General features: G+C 53.4%; 1 protein-coding gene across 3 annotated transcripts in view; it reads left to right on the top strand.

Annotated features, from left to right (window-relative positions):
• Positions 1-17,163, top strand: part of SNX29 (sorting nexin 29) — a 497,164-nt gene that overhangs the window by 68,679 nt on the left and 411,322 nt on the right. For all 3 annotated transcript variants that reach the window (XM_039233571.1, XM_039233573.1, XM_039233572.1), the window contains 4 exons: positions 2,118-2,496; positions 9,137-9,255; positions 15,687-15,762; positions 17,003-17,085. In XM_039233571.1, the coding sequence (XP_039089502.1) occupies positions 2,118-2,496; positions 9,137-9,255; positions 15,687-15,762; positions 17,003-17,085 (657 nt within the window). The remainder of the gene's footprint in view (positions 1-2,117; positions 2,497-9,136; positions 9,256-15,686; positions 15,763-17,002; positions 17,086-17,163) is intronic.

Below are 17,163 nucleotides of genomic sequence, written 5' to 3'. Positions count from 1 at the left end.
GACTGATGGAGGCCGGCTCCAGCCAGTCCAGGGGTCCCTGAAAGATTGACGGTGTCGGCGAGAGAGAGAGTGAGAGAGCCTCGAGATTCTTTCTGATCACCAGGCAGGCATCTCCGCCCTGTCGGTTTTGGTGTCTTTATTTAAAGGTTCAACAACAACATGAGATCAGAAAAAGGAATTTTTACAATGGGAAGCTCTTTGTGATAAGATACTTTGAAAAGTGTACAAGAACAAGTTTTTTGGAAATATTCTTGCAGAATTACCCCAATCATAGTGAGGTTGAGTAAATCTTACAACTAAGGAAATAATAGGATGTTCTTAGTGAAAAACAGGATGACATACATATTTGTTCTAAGTTAATAATGCTAGGATTAGGACACTGTTTAAGTTGTATATAGATAGGCTAGGAGTCATTCTGTCTTGCTCTTAAGAGGATGAATGTTTTTGAACTGGTTAATAAGTTGTTTGTGGAAACCTTTTTGGCTTTATGCTGAATGTGTAAACACCATGGAGGCCCTGAATGTGTCAGCCTTTGTTTTTGTGTTATGTTTTAGCTACTCTTGTCTTTCCTCATCCCCAATAAAGGAGGCTGTTTGTGGAAAGTAGGCCTTAGGGACGGGACTGCCATACATCACCAGTTAGAAAAGGTATAAGTAATAACTTAAGTTCTGCCCTTATCTATTCCTTAACTCTAAATTAGGCTCTTTGTCTTGGGGTCAGGCTCAATTGTCTTTGATCTGCAAGGCCCATAGGAAGAGGCTTTTGACAATCATCCACATTGCTTTCATCTAAAATCTCTTTTGAAAAGGCAGGAATATGCTTTTCCTTATGAGGTATCTGGGTTCGGAATATCGGTCTGATATGGAATATTGTGAAGCCTGGTCAATACCAGCAGGCTCATTTCCAACATGAGCCAGTAGTAGCACAAAGAGATACCAGTTTTCGTTTCTCATGGCAGGAGCTGTGCAAACACTGCCATTTCCTTGCTGTGACTGCCATCCAGAGAGGCCGGTGCGGCTCCCGGCATCCGACGATTAAGATGGGTGAACAAACTGGTTCCCATCAGTACTGGTCACCAAGACAGCCTTGGTTTCTGTTTCTGTTAGTCTTTGCTGTGTAACAAACGGTTCCAAAATGTAGTGGCTTGAAACATCCACAGTATTATTTTTTTGATGACTGTGTGTTGGCAGGATAGTTCTGCTGGTGTCACCGGGGCTTCCTCATGGGGTTGTCCTGGGCTGGTGGTTGAGCCGGAAGATCTATGATGGACTCGCTCATGTGCTTGGGAATATTGCTCATTGTGATTTGGGGCTGCTCTTCTGCACGTGGGCTCCTGTGCTCTAATAAGCTAGCCTGGCTTCCTTCCCCAGTAGTTTCAGGGCAGCATTCCTTGGGGGTGCAGCACCTCCTGATGGCTGGGCTCCGGAGCTCAATGTTATTTCTGCTGCATGCTGTCATTAAAATGCAAGCCCTGAGCCAGCCATCGCTCGAGGGGCTGGTTAAATAGACACCACCCTCTGTGGGAGAAGCAGCCAAGTCCCACTGTAAAAGGGACAATTGACCACACCCCTGACTGGTGTTCTTGGTCTCTTCAGTCAGTCAGGAGAGTATTTTCTTTTTTTTAAACATTTATTCATTTTTTTTTGAGAGAGAGAGAGTGCAAGTGGGGGAGGGGCTGGGGGGGGGGGACACAGAATCCAAAGCAGGCTCCAGGCTCTCTCTGAGCTGTCAGCAAAGAGCCTGATGTGGGGCTCGAACCCACGAGCAGTGAGATCATGACCTGAGCTGAAGTCAGACAGTTAACTGACTGAGCCACCCAGGCACCCTAGGAGAGTGTTTTCCAAAGCGAAAAATCATCTCAGGAATGGGAGCATCCTCTGAATCAAAGTGTTCAGAAGTGCTGTTTGTTTAAAATCAGAAGTGTAGTCCCACATCCATGTTGCTCAGTCTCCTGTAGACAGGTTTGTTTTCTCTCTCAAGGATTAAAAAAAATCTGATTTCATCTTAAGTGCATTTTTCAGTTGATGAGTCAAGGAATTTCATAGTGCAGAGGCCAAATGGCTCAATTGTGGCTTTATCTTGCCTCCTTCTTCTGACACCATATCTTCTTTTACCAGATGCCAAATGTAAAAAGGAGCGGAAGAAGAAGAAGAAGGTGACCAACATCATCTCATTTGACGACGAGGAAGAGGAGCAGAACCCTGGTGATGTTTTCAAGAAGATTCCCGGCGCCGGGGAGAGTTCTGAGGAGAACTCTGACCGCTCCTCTGTCAACATCATGTCAGCCTTTGAAAGCCCCTTCGGGCCAAATTCCAATGGAAGTCAGAGCAGCAACTCATGGAAAATTGATTCTCTGTCTTTGAACGGGGAGTTTGGGTACCAGAAGCTCGATGTGAAAAGCATCGATGACGAAGATGTGGATGACAACGAGGATGATGTGTACGGAGGGAACGTGTCTGGAAGGAAGTGCCTGGGCCACTCGGGGTCACCCGGGAAGTAAGTTCCATGCGGAGCCTTTAGCGAAGGGTTGGCACACTAATGGCCTTCTCTTCCTGCAGCATTGGATGAAAGGAGTGTGCACACCATTTATAGGAGGTATCATTTGCTTTTCTGATCTTGAGTTAGAGGAACGAGCATTGGCTTCTTGTCCTCCTGGGGATGAACACGAGGGAAGGGAGTGTATTTTTGAAGGAACTTCTTGTAAAGTTAGTGTCAAGATGGATGCCTTGACATTCTTGCTTTAGTTTCGTGTCTTTCATTTTATTTGCTTGAATATTTATCGCATCTCTAACTTGTTCCTCTCACAGGAAACTCAGGAGAGAGGCAGGGTTTTTCTGGAGAACGGTCGGCAGCTGGCAGTTTCCGTGTTTATCTACAGGGGTGTGAACAGCAGGAATTTGCTTGTACTTGCTGCTTGAACAGTGGGCTTGCACAGATGGAAGGGCCCTGATGTGCATGAAGGCAGATAGCACAAAAGCATAGTTCCGAGCATGGATCTTGGAATCGACACTGCCTGGGTCCTCATTTACTGGCTGTGTGGCTTAGCCTGGACACATTTACCTCCCTGAGCCTCAGGCCTCATCTGAGACCTGAGAGCAAAACAGCACCTGCTTTTCGGAGTCATTGTGTTAACGGGCCACGTGCGCATGGGGCCTTTGGCCACAAGAAGGAACACAGGTCAGCTGCTGCCACTCTAACTGCTCAGTAGTAATTCCTGCGCTTGGTCTTACTCTGAGCGTCGGATTCACTGGCTGTCCCTTAACGTGAGCTCTTGAGTGCATAGTGCCATTGTCTCGCTGGCTTCAAACCCAGCCCATGAGAGCATAACATGGAGATGCCGACACCTCGTGGTGGGATTAGGGGCACAGTGTCTCTGGCTCTAAGCTTCTCATGTCCTGTGAGTTGTGATAGGAGCCTTTTTCTGTCTCACGACACAGTGCCTGTTTCTGACTTCTACTCTTCCCCTCATCCACACAAGTACCCGTATGAGCAGCGCTGCCCTCTTGATCATCTGCGCCGGCTGGGTGTGGCGGGCTCCTTGTGTACCTGCCCTGGGAGGCTGGTGGATGTCACGTTCACTCGGTGGATGAAGGCACACAGCAGAGATGTGTCTGAGCAGCGGGCAGGGCTGGCACTAAGCTTAGTTAGGTTACGCTGCACTCCCAGGCTTTTAAGGTCAAATATTTTCCATGTTTCTACACAATTTAGGAATACCGCTTGGTTGACAGTCTGTCGGATCGACTTGTCATGATTTGCTAACGCTTCTTTCCCCCGATGTTCATTTATTGAGGTTGTTGGCTTTTGATGATGATGTCATTGTTTTTGCTTTTTTGTGATCAGCCATTCTGAAATGAACGTTTTCACCCACGAGGCTTTTCTCTACTCCTGGAGCGTTTGTTAGGGTAGGTCCCCTGGCGTGTTGCTCTTGCTCAGAGCGATGAGCATTTCTTGCCTGGGATCCACGTGTTGTGACCTGCTCTAGGAGTCCGGGTCTCCAGGGAAGCAGAACCCATAAGGGCGTGTGCGCATCTGCACTGCTTGTCCTCACTTCCGCTTGCCATGGTTTCTCTTCTATGGTTTTAGTTCCCTGGAGCCAGTCACGGTCCTGAAGGAGATGCTCCTCTTTCTCACAGATCATCACGAGGTCAGTAGTGGCCTCGAGCTACGTCATGGTGCCCGTGTCATTCGCCCATTCATCGCATTGATACCGGCAGGCTGGGTCTGAGGACCTGGAAGGGGTCCCACAGGACCAGCCATGAGGGTCCCTGACTGCACACAGGATAGAAATTAAACTGGAGCCAGCAGGAGGTGAAGGCAGAGTTTCCTGAAGGCAGAGAGTGCCGGGACAGTGTCTGGGGGACTCAGCAAGGGAAGGAGGGAGGCTCGTCCTTGCTCGGGGCCCGGGGGTTTTTACTGATGATTGTGGTCTGGTGTAGGTCACTTCTTAGGCATCCGGGAACAGGTCAGAGCAAAGATGAGGATCCAGGTGTTGTTCCTTGGAGCCAGGGGGGTCTTGGCGCCAGTGGCCTGGAATACTCTCCGATGCTTTCCTCGCCATTCTGGCCTGGTCCTTCCTTAGATGTGATCAGCTCTAAAGAAATCGTTCACTGCTTGTCCCTTACAATGAGGACTTGTGCTGTTTGCATTTGGAGGCATGTGTACTGTGGAGGTGTGGGTCCTCAGCAGCAGGAAGAGGAGCAAAAAGCCGATTTCTAGGGAGTCCTGCATTTTCCCTGCCTCCTCATCGTGTGGGCAGTGGGTCATCTCATGTCATCACTGGAAGGGTGACCACAGTGCAGGGTGATATTTTGAGAGAGACAGAGACTGCATTCACAAACTTTTTATTGCAGATTATTATTACAGTTGTATTTTATTATGTTATTGTTGTTAATCTCTTAATGTGCCTAATTTCTAAATTAAACTTTACTATAGGTGTATGTGGACAGGAAAAACACAGTGTGTGTGTGTGTGTGTGTATATATATATATATATATATATATACATACATACATACAGGGTTCAGTACCATGTGCACTTTTAGGATTTCCTTGGGGGTCTTGGAACGTATCCCCTGCGGATAAGGGGGGCAAGGTAACACTACTGTCTGTCTGTCTGTCTGTATCTGTCTTTCTTGATTTATTTTAAGGAATTGACTCACATGATTGTGGACGCTTGACAGGTCCAGAATCTGAAGGGTACAGGCCAGCGGGTGGAGACCCAGGGAGGAGCTCCAGTTCCAGTCCAAAGGCAGCTGCTGGCAGAATTTCTTCTTCTCTGGGGGACCTAGTCTTTTCCTGTTCAGACCTTCAGCTGATTGGATGAGGCCCAGCCAGAGGTGGAGGGTGATCTGCTTGACTCAGAGTCTACTGAGTTGAATGTTAATCTCATCTAAAAATACCTCCTCAGAAACCACTGGAATAAAGTTTGACTAGATACCTTGGTGGCGTGGTGGTCTAGCCAAGTTGACACGTAACATCTGCCACTATCACTACCCTTTGTTCTTAACTGGGGCCTTTTGGGACATGCCACTTGGCGTTCTGTGTCTCGGTGGGTGAGCACGTCTCTTATTTGATTCACCCTGTGTACTTTTTGGCCCCAGACACAGTCATTTCTCTTCCTACTGGTCTGTGGCCATTGAGGTAAGTGTGAGGGGGAGGGAAGCCTGAGGAGGAGGCCAGCCTGCCAGCCAAGGTAGCCCCCGGCATTGTGATGTGTAAAGCACAAAACAGTGCAGGGGCCCAGTCCCTTCCAGGCCATTGGGCCTTCTGCAGAGTATGGGCGGCCTCTCCCTGGCGTAAGGGGGTATCTTGATCAGTCATTCTGCAGAGCACCTTGGGGAAGAGCAGAGGAACGGTGAGATGGCCTACTGAGTAATACTTTCATTTTGATTCTAAGCTAATGTTCACATGAAACATCTAGTAGCTGGAGGGGCCAGTGTCTTAGCAGTTGAGCAGCACAGCCAGGTTTGTGAGGGAAAAGTGGCCCTTCCTGGAGAAGCATGCTCTGGATGCGACAGCCTCTGGCCACAGTGCCCTTGATTGTCTTTAAAATGCTCTGTTGGCCAAAGGCTGGGTTTATGTTTCTGTTTGCTGGCAATTAAGACACTTCTTTGATGACTGAGGAAAAAAATCTTGTCCCTCCCGCCTCAATATTTACAAGTGTTTGGTTTGCCTTTTTTTTTTTTTCTCAAAAGAGGATAATATCTTTATTATAGAAAGGGGTTTTTCTGTCACTTCACATGTGTCCTCTGATGCCAGTAGGGAAGTGGGGTGAAAACATAATTCAAAAAGAATTACAAACATAGGGGAAAATGTTATACCTTGCTAGCAATTAAGCAAATGCAGAGTGCAAGGACAGCCGGGATTTTGCTGGGATTTAAACTGAGAACTGGAGAAAAGGTGAGCCCTAGGTTAGCGCCGTGGGGGGAGGGCTTGCTCTCCTCATGTCCTCAGCTACTTGGTACCTTCCAGGCACACAGTAGGCCTTAACTGTGGAGTGGATGATGGGGCGAGGCTGGTGCACCGGGGCGTCCTTACAGATCACCTGTGTTGACCGCCTTGTGGGAAGACAATTTGACAAGATGTCAGGAGCCTCAGAAATGTTTATCCCACTTGATTCAGCAGTTTTGCTGCTGGGAATCTACCCTGAGGGCAGAGGCTGCCTCTTGATTCCAAAGTGTCTTTATTCAGAGAAGCGGAACATGGAACTGACGTCAGCTCTTCTGTAGTTTAAACTTGAACGTCTTCATGTTTCAGATCTGGAATTAATATTGAGTGGAAAAAAGCAAAATATAAATCCTACATTGAGTTTCATTATATGATCTCTTAAAGAAAAGTATGTAGAATGAAAAGTGTAGAATGAAACTGCTAAGAAAATGGTGTCTAACACAGTTGGGTTTTTGGTGGTGTGGCTTTTGGTGTATCCCCACCCCCCCCCCCCCTGCTTTTTGGCATTTTCTAGCTTTTAAAATAAGTGTCTGACTTTTCCGATGAAAAGCAACACCCATTACTGTTTTTAAGCCAACTGTGGCACCACGTTCTGAATGGGTCTGTGCCTTAGGAATCATTTCAGTGTAGGGCATTTTAGGGGTGGTGGCCCTTGGGCCCTTTTGCTTGGGTTCTGAATCTCAGCTAAAGGGGCCTGGCTTCACCTGCGCTCTGCGCATGGTCCCATGGTCCCGGGAAGTGGCAGAATTTCCCCCTTAGAGTAGAAAATCCCATCTGCCTGGAGCCAATCTGCCTTTTCCTGAAGGGCACCCCTGAGTGTCCTCTGGGTGTCTGGGAGTCCCTTTGGTTACCAGCGCTAGATTGGAGCCCCAGGAAGGCAGCTCTGTTCTGATTCTGGAGGTACAACCAAGTTCACCCCAGAGCCCGGCCCCCATCCCTGTAGTTTGGTTCTGCTGCTGCGCCCCACCCGGTCTGTTGAGGGTCTCATTGTGGGTGTGACCTGCACGTTAAATGATGGGTTTTGCCAAATTCTGTTAGGATTATTTCCCTCTCTTGCTCAGGGCCAAATGTTGGACCCAAAGGTAGAGAGAAGGCTGAAAGGAAAATCTCTAAGTGACAGGCCTCTGAAAGCCTTGCAGGCCAGATCCGCCCCCGGGGCTAAGGATAGATGTTACTTTTTAATTTAATTTTGCTTTTCTTTAGTTTAATTATTTCCCCCTCCCCCACCCCTTTTTAAAAATTAAATTCTAGTTAGTTAACACACCTTGCACTACTGGTTTCAGGAGTAGGATTCAGGGATTCATCCCTTCTGTACAACACCCAGGGCTCCTCATAAGTGCCCTCCTTAGTACCCATCGCCCATCTAACCCGCCCCGTACCCCCCACCTCCCTAGTGGTTACTTTTTAAAGGATTGCTAACAACAACGATGATGATTGAAAAGAAGACTTAGGGTCACAAAGCCTAAAATATTTCCTGTTTGGTCCTCTACAAAAAATTCCTGTTGATCCCTGCTCTGAACCTAAAGGAAAATTGCACGTGTCATGCCACGAGGTGGGTGGCAGTCAGAGGCCCATTGTCATTGCATCTGGACGATGTGGGCTCAGATCCTTGAAGCCTCGGTCTGTCCAGGATGCTCAACTTGCACGAGTGTCATAACCTCCTGGAGCTTGTTTCCTCCCTCCCGCCCCTTCCCTCCACCATTTCCTTTCCTGTTCCCTCCTCCTCCTCCGTCTCTTCCCTCCTCCTCCTCCCCCTCCTCCTCCTCCCTTCCTCCCTCCCCCCTCCCTCCTCCCTTCCTCCCTCCCTCCTTCCTCCCTCCCGCCCTTCCTCTATTAAGCAGGCACGACTGTGGTCTGCTTTGGATTTCTTGATAACTGAGTTACAGAGTGATTCTGTGCACACACGTCCCTGTATTTAGTCACGGCTCCTACTTGCCCAGATGCAAATGCCGCAGTGGGGGGGGAAATCCTGTCTCAGATCCACTGACCTGACCCAGCCTGTGACAGAGATGGGCCAGGTTGCTTTTGTACTTCGGGGACAAGGTGACGGATATGACAGCTCCTGTGAGCCTGCTTAATGTTTAAGCTGACCCTCTTCCTTGGAAGGGACCCAGACGCGATCTGGTCTGATTCTGCCCTTTTACTAAAGAGGGTTTGAGAACCAACAGGGTAAAGGGACATTAGCCCCGGGTCACGTGGCTGCCATCACTTCAGAGCCAGGGACACTGTCCTTCCTCCTGCTTTAGGACTTTGCACATGCTGTTCCCTGGCCTGCGTTCCTCTCTTCCTTCTCTTCCGTCGGCTGACCTTGTGCTCTCACTTCCAGCTGTCACCTGTCCCCTCTCTTCTTCAAGGCAGCTTTCCGTGGCCTTCCTGACCAGCTCCGTGAATCCAAACTGGTGTTTTCCATCTCCTTGCGGGATTGTGTCATTCATGTCCTGGCCCCTCTACGACTGGAAGCTCCTTGGGGGCGGGATAAACACTGTGTACATCGTAGGGCTCAGGAGCCCTGGCTGAGGGGACGGATGCTTGAGGTCTGGATCTGGACCACACGCTCCCGCTCCCATCAGCTCCGTCATGGTCTGGTTGGTTCCCAAAAAGGAACTTGAGGGAGGCCGGCGGATGCTTGTGGTGCTCTGAACCGTCAGAGGCTCTTTGGTGTGTCACGCAGCTGTGCTCTCTCACCTCAGGCCTCTGGACGTGAACGCCCACCTCTCCCAGATGCACAGCTGGGCCCCGCTGCAGGTGCTCCATGGCGACGCCGATGTCCTCTTTCCGGTCAGCGGAGTGGGCTCGTACGGCCCCGCAGGTGGGTGTTCCCTGAGGACTCTTTCCCTCCGTTCGGGAGCCAGGGCGCGGGGCCCCGCTGCAGTGGGACTGAGCCGAGGGGCGCAGGGCCGGAGAGCCTTGTTGAGGTTGGAATGGACTGCGTTGCTTTGGCCTTTCTTCTTGCTGAAGGAGTGTTGGTGACTTGTCCCCACCTGAGCGAGTGTTGGGCCAAACCAACTGACAAGTGATGAAGGAGCCCCCAAGCCTGTGTTTTTTCCTCACCAGTGATTTTATTTTGGGGACTTGGTCATGTTATAAGTAGACCACAAATGGTGGCCATTATTTTTGCCTCTTAGGGAGAAAGTTACGGAACTCCAGCTCTAGAGGCCCCGGCACCCTTTGCGACCGGGTGCTTGGGGTCAGAGAGTAGCTTGCTTAAAATCTGCCTTTGGAGTGGATAAGCATTTCTGACCCCTTCCTTTTGGTTGAGTTCTCTTGTGTGGTTTGTTGTTATTTTCTGGAGCTAGAGCAGTGAGAAAGGGGGATATAGGATGTGGACAAGCCCGGTTCATCCAGAGGTGGGTGTACAGTGCAGCCCGTACAGTGCTTGCTGGCTGTCACGGCCCTGCAGCACCGCCGGGCTAGTGAGGCCCCAGTCTCTTCCCCTCCCCCACCCACAACTCCCCATATAGGCACCTTCTTACCCTCCCAGGGCCAGGGTTAAGAAACCGTAAAGGGGCCCACCGACTGCTCAGGAGGCTGTTGACATTCTGAACCGGATGGTAGACTGTTCTCATCACCGGCAGGGGACAGAAACCCGCTCAGAGTGGCTGAAGTGCAGGGGTGGGCTGGGGGTCAGAGAGCCCGGCCCCACGAGCCGCGGGAGCGGGTTACCTCCCTGAGCGGCGGTGCTTCCGGCGGAGACCGCGGCTCCTAGTGTGGGGCTGAGTGACTGAGCCCGCCAGGCTGGGCCCCCCTGGAAGGTGCAGCTGGCGGCCACCCTGACAGCTGACACTTACCGTGGCCTTGGGTGAGCCCAGGATGGCGGGGCAGCCAGTGTGGATGAACACGTCGCCCCTCGCCCACGGCCCATGGGGAAGGGTGGTATTTCCTCTCACCTGCCTCTCAGATGTGACGCAGGCTCCCAGGTTAACGCGGGGAGAGGCGCCAGGCACCTGCTCGGGCCCCGAGACAGCCTGCTGTCCGCACGGGCCCGAGGGCAGGGAGGCAGGGGCCGGGGCGGAGGGGGCTCCTGCGCCTCCCCCTGCTGCGCCCCACGCTTCCTCGTGGGGGCTGCCCGTCTCCGCTTTCCTGGGACTCTCTTGGCTCTCTCTGGCCCTCTTCCCTTTTGGCCTCAGCCGTGGCCTCCTTACCAGCCGGCGCTTCTCCCTGGTCTCAGCCCAAAGCCCTGAGAGGGTGGGGCCGGTGGCCCGCCGTGGCCTTCCCCTCAGGTGACCAGCCGTGGTCCCCGCGGCCAGCGGGTGGGGTTGGGCACGTGGCCGTTGTCTGCCATGCATGGTGCACGTGGGCCTTGCAGAGTGGGTGGCCCCGCGCCCATCTGGGACCACGTGGCTTCCACTCACCTTGTGCCCCCCGCCGAGGGGGCCTTTCCATTGGGCTGTCAGGTGCCCGCACCAGACACGCCGTCTTCTTCCCTGGGCCCCTTCCTCTCTGTGCTGGGGGCTGGGGACTGGCTGCTCCCGGGGCCTGCTGGGTGCCGTCCTCCGTGCTGGGTGGAGTCTTCCAGAACCCAGCGCCCCTCCTCCATCCATGGGCTTCCTTCAGTGTCTACGGGGAAGGTGGCTTGTGGCGGCCCCCAGCTCCTGAGGGAAGGCCTCCCCACTGGCAGCTTTCCCCCGTGCCACCTCTGCCTGTCCGCCTTCCAGGCCCGGAGGCCTTCCCTCGTCACCGTCGGGGGGCCCGAGCTCCCGCGTATCTCCGTTGTCCTCTTCAGACACGCTGTGCGCCCGCTGTCTGCCATGACAAAGCTGCCGGGAGCCCCGGGAGCCTCAAGGGCAGCGTGCCGGGGTGGGAGTAGCACAGGAAGACACATGGCGTCTCTGCTGGCCCGACCCCCGCTTCCCGGGCAGGCGTGCGGCTCACCTGTCAGGGAGGCCTCTCCCCGCGCGGCTCCGAGGGCACGCCGTCGGCGCTTCTGGCCCAGGCTCCGGGGCTTCTGCTCGCTCCTGACCGCTGTCCCTTCCGATGCACACCCTCCTGCTTGAGCAAGGTCCACAGATTCTCTCATTCCGGCCGGGGAGCCATTTTGTGTCCTCACTGACAGCCTCCGACACGGATGGCTCGGCCCTTGGGAGACCTTCCCATCATCTTTGAAAGCGTTGCTCTCTTTAGCGTCACTGCCCTTGGGGGCGTTTCGAGGAAGACAGACGGAGGCACGTGGTGGAGGAGGATGTGTTTTTGGTGGCTAAATCTGGGGGGGAGAAGGTGGCAGAGAAGGGGACTCTGGAGACAGAAGTATTGTCCTTCTGATTCTCGGACGAGGAGGCTCTGTGGCTTAGGGCACCCTACTTTGGAGCCGGGGTTAGAGGGTCAGAGAAGGAAGACACCAGCCAGGTGACAGGGGACCGGGATATGGGATTGGATGCAGTCATTGCTCTGGGCGTGTCTCTTACCTGTGACGCAGCAAAGCGCAGTTACCATTTCCTTGAAGCCGCGAGGGAGAAGCAGCCCAAAGTTCCTTTCACCTGAGAAGACTGAACGGAGGGGAACCAAACACCCATTTCTGCCCACTGCACACATGCCGGAAAACGTTACTGCTCCCTCCCTCCTGGGCTTGGTGTTGGGCCTTAGCAACTTCAGAGCCCGTTTCTTTCTTTCTTTTTTTCAAGTTTGTGTATTTATGTTGAGAGAGAGAGACAGAGAGAGAGCGTGCCTGCAGGTGGGGGGAGGGGCAGACATTACCAAGCAGGCTCTGGACTGTCAGTGCAGAGCCTGGTGCAGGGCTCGGAGTCACGGATTGTGAGATCAAACTTGAGCCAGAATCAAGAGTTGGATGCTTTACCGACCGAGCCCCCCGGGCGCTCCCTGACGGTCCGTTTCTGAGGGCTTGTTCGTTCATTTGAAACCGTGGATCCTGAAACTTTCATTTCCCTGATTCTTCAACTTCTCGTCCTATGTTGGGCCTTTGGGGTTGCTTGTCGAGGTTGGGGAGGCTCTGTTGTGGCGCTGCTGATCTGAGACAGGTGACCTGGGAGCTTGGCTCCCGAAAGGTCGTGTTACTGTTAGATGTCAAGGCCGTGTGGTGGCCTGGACCTGCACTATGTGTGGTCCCCACACCACTCATGAGGGTCGTGTGCCACTCAGGGCTTGTGGTTTTCTGTACACAACCAGTGGGTGGGCCTGTTCTGTACCGCACTCTGCTAGGCTCTGGGAGGATCTGAAGGTGACCCCCCCACCCCCAGAGTTTTGCATGCAAGGGAGGGGACACGGGACATCAACAGCTCTCCCTGCTTCTGCCCCCGCCCCCACCCTCACTGGAGTGATGTCCTAGAATATAAATCAGATTGCATCATTCCCCTGCTCCAAGCCCTTCTCGTGGGCTGAGGACAAAACAGGAACCGTCACTGTGGCCACCAAGGCCCCAGCTGGCCCCGGAGCCTGACCCCTCCCGGTGCCCCAGCCATAGCAGCCTGCTTCTGCCTCCCCGAACCAGCCCCTCCCCTGCCTCCTGCAGCCGGTGCGTGCGCCTCCCGTAGGTGGCAGCCCAAGTGTCCTTTCGGAGGGCTCCTCCGCCCCCGGCCCAGGTCAGCCCGGCCTCCTGTTCACACTGCCACAAACCTCGAGTGTCCCCACGCCCTGACCTCAGCTCGGAACTGTGCACCTGTGTAATTGCTTGGTGATGCCCATCCCCCTGCTCGTCCTTGAGGTCCTTAAGGGCAGGGCTGTGCCTGCCCTGGTTCTGGTGTGACCCTGACCCTGACCCTGGCCAGAGCCAGGCCCACGGTGTGGGCTGGGGAGGCGAATGCTGAGCAGTGGGTGGAATGAGTATGTGGGGGAGGGGCATGCCGAGGCAAGTGGACACCTGGTGGCTGGAAGACGATATCCAGGTGGGGACGCGGCATAGACAGAGGAGTAGGGCGGAGAGTCCAAGGACGCGTAGCCGCAACCAGCTGCTTGAGAGATCCCGAAGGGGGAAGGGCTCAGCTCTGCCTCTGGGCAGAGTGAGGTTCAGACTCTCACACGTGAGCTTGTGATCTTGGACAGGGCATTGAACTCCGCCAGGGCTGTCTCCAGGTCGGTGAAATTAAGGTCATAGTCGTGGGCCCCTCTGAGGGCGCCTTGAGGGCGAGCGAGGCAGCTGAGTCCTGCGCTTTGGTGGGAAAGCGCTGGGCTGCGCAGGCTTGGTGTATGCGAGCCTTTACTCCAGCCCTGGATTTCTGCCGCGTGTGTTGTAGTCCCCGGTTTTGCCTCAGAGAGGGGAATCGGATAGCTGGGAGTGGGGTGGACTCGCAGGGGTGAGGCAGAACTGTGGGGGCCCCTGCAGGACCCCTGGAAAGTATCGAGCCTCAGCACTAGGGCTGCAGTGGAGATGACTCAGGACAAGAGTGGGTGACAGTGAGGTAGAGCCGGCCGGTCCGGGGCCCCTGGAGCTCCATGATGGAGGGAGGGCGCCTCACCCTGAGGGGAGCCGGCCCAGTGGACAGGGTGACAGAAGGGGGTTTTGAGGCCAGGATGGGTTGGTCGGCCAGGTAGGGTTTTCAGGCAGGCAGCCAGCACCGTGGGACGAGGGCTCCTGATTGAGGTCCCAGCCAGAGTTGTGTGCTTGGAACGTGTCCTCTTTACACACCTGGGGGCCGGGGCCAAGACCCTGTTGGATTTGCCAAGGGGGACGGAGGCCTCTGAGCCGCGGTCCAGAGACACCATCACAAAGGAATCAGAGAGAAGAAGACGGTGGGAAGCGGGCGGACACTGGTGGTGGGGGCGGGAGCTGGTGGTAGGCAGGCCGGGTTGTAGGGCGATGCTTCCCCCTCAGACTTCTTTAAAAAAGTGGGAGTGAGGGGCGCCTGGGTGGCTTAGTCGGTTAAGCGTCCGACTTTCGCTTAGGTCATGATCTCGCGGTTCGTGGGTTCGAGCCCCGCGTCGGGCTCTGTGCTGACTGCCAGCTCAGAGCCTGGAGCCTGCTTCAGTCTGTGANAGGGACTACTATGAAAATTTATAGGCCAACACACTGGACAGCTTAGAAGAAATGGACAGACAAATTCCTAAACACAGACTCCGTACCAAAATTCTCACGGGAAGAGAGAGAAAATCTGAACAGACCCAAAACTAGTGAGGAAATCGAATCAGTTATCAAAAATTTTCCAACAGGGGCGCCTGGGTGGCTTAGTCGGTTAAGCGTCCGACTTTCGCTTAGGTCATGATCTCGCGGTTCGTGGGTTCGAGCCCCGCGACGGGCTCTGTGCTGACTGCCAGCTCAGAGCCTGGAGCCTGTTTCAGTCTGTGTCTCCCTCTCTCTCTGGCCCTCCCCTGCTCACGCTGTCTCTCTCTGTCTCCTAGAAATAAATAAAACATTTAATTTCGACTAAGCCACCCAGGCGCCCCTAAATAAACATTAAAAAAAAAAAACGTGGGAGCGAGTGGAATAGCTTGATGGGGACGGCAAGGTAGAAGAAAAGGTGACAGAACATTATCTCCTTAGGATTCCCTGGTGCAGCCCCTTGAAGAGCTGGGGAATCCGCAGCCCGATGAAACTCTGGCCAGAACAGGAGGAAGGGCAGGGAGGCTGGGGAGCCTGGGGCAGTGGGCTGCGCTCCCTGCTGCCCCTGCCCCTTCCCCGCATCCGGGCCTCGTTCTTCAGTGGGTGCCCACAAGCCAGAATTTCTCCACCTGGCGAGTGTTACCCCTGGGGCTGCTGGCCTAAATGTGCCCGTCCAGCCCAAGGGGCCACGGATTTGCACCTTTTTCTGAAAAGAGACTTGGAACAGCAGCAAACATATCTATGAAAATCTTTAGTGCCCCTAGGGGTGATTTGTGGCCTCACTTGTTCGGAATGCCTTTCCCACGCACCACACTGCTGGGAGGTGGCTTTTCAGAAGGCGGCAGGGCCCTGGGTTTTGATGCAGACTGTCCGTGATTGGACTGTGCCGCCCCCTTGTGTCTGTCATAAGCCACTACAGCGAGAGCAGTTGTGTCTGACAGACCGCTGATGATAATTCCCTGATCCCGAGGCTGCCTCTGAATATGGACTTCATGCATAATTCCAGGTGGCTCAAGGTCAAAAAGGTTAAGTGGGAGGATGGGCCCTCCTATTAGAGACTGGTGCCAAGTCTGAGATTCTGGCCAACAGCACGAAACGAGTAGCAGGTTAAAGTCCGGTGTGCAGGCCAGGGAACATTTGTAAATGCACTGATGTAGAGAGGAGCCAGTGTCTGACCGTGTCCTTGCCTCGTGGAGAAAATGAAATGAAAACAGATGGCTGACTTTCCCTCCGCCCCTGCTCTCTGTGCACAGATGCCCCCCTCGGAAGCCTGGAGAACGGGACGGGACCGGGGGACCACGTTCTCCCGGAGTCTGGGCCCCGGTACAGGTTAGTGTTCGGAAACAAAATCACCTTTGGGGTCGAGTTGTCCTGTTCACAGCTGTGCCTTTTATTCTTTTTTGGAGGTAGGAGTGTACCTGCCGGGATTCAAGGTCAAGGCCCAATTTTGCATTTATGTTCAAGTTTAGGATGGGAAGTTGTCAAGGGCGTCAGGGTGTGAGGAACAGTGTCTTATCAAACTTCATTTGCGTACCTCTTTTATTTTTTATCATTTTTGGGGCTGTATCGGGGTACCTCGTCCACCATCATCTCCTGATTTTTAACATTTGGTCACAATACTACACATTTTTAATATTACATAATATTTGAGCCACTTAGCTCTTACATACTTGAGGAGTGCTTAGTCCAGAATAGAGTGGTAAGCACCCTGTCGGCTTCCTGATTTTCAAATAAATGTATCTCAAAGGGACACTGAGTTGCTTGAAGTCATTGGATGTTTGGTGGCAGAGCTAAGATGGACACCGAAGTCTCCCTGATGCCACCACGATCCTTGCAGCTCTAAGAGTTGCTTCTTTTTCTCTCATCACAGTTTCAATTTGGCGCAAACTTGAGAGAGTAGGGGTGGGTCACATCTGTATTTTCAGCCTCAGCTGCAGGGTGGCAGTCGCTGGTTACTCGCACCATGCTTGGTGTTACAGTGTCTCCCTGAGGCGACGGGGCTCTCCTCTGTGACAGTGACACCACCTGTAGGCTCCTGTACAGTTAGCACTTTGTCAGGGAGGATGGGCATCCCCAGGCCCATCCAGGATGCAGAGTCCTTTTTGCTGTTCATTAAAAAAATATTTTTAATGTTCTATTTATTTTTGAGAGAAAGAGACAGAGTGTGAGTGGAGGAGGAGCAGAGAGAGGGAGACACAGAATCCGAAGCAGGCTCCAGGCTCCGAGCTGTCAGCACAGAGCCCGATGCAGTATGCGAACTCGTGAACCACAAGATCATGACCTGAGCTGAAGTCGGACGTTTAACCGACTGAGCCCCCCAGGCGCCCCTGCTGTTTGTTTTAGAAGAATACTGAGTATTGATTTTGGGGACGAATCCGCGTCAGCGAGTAAGCAGATTTGCGAGCAGCAAATCCGCAAATGATGAGGGCTGCCTGGGGTTTTGAAGGGCCGCCTCGCGTGCCTTCCCGTAGTTGTACCTGAAAGCCCTGAGTACCTGCTAGTTCTCTGAATGGTGAGGTTGTATATTTTGAGTGGCCGCGTGTAACTTCCTCTGTCTGCTTTTTCCCAGTGTGGAAGCCAGTCCTCCGGGCCAGGGAGGCCCTCTGAGCAGCCTGCTACCTTCCGCCTCAGTGCCAGAGTCGATGACCATCAGTAAGTACTTGCCGCGTGTCCTCTGCCAGTGCCGGTGACGCTCGGGCCTGCACCTCAGCGGGGTGCCGTTGCGCTTGC

Source organism: Hyaena hyaena, unplaced genomic scaffold (assembly GCF_003009895.1).
Source record: "Hyaena hyaena isolate Hyena2069 unplaced genomic scaffold, ASM300989v1 scaffold_76, whole genome shotgun sequence".
Lineage (NCBI taxonomy): Eukaryota > Metazoa > Chordata > Mammalia > Carnivora > Hyaenidae > Hyaena > Hyaena hyaena.
Note: the sequence above shows the minus strand (reverse complement) of the source record. Positions and strands in the feature narration are given on the sequence as shown.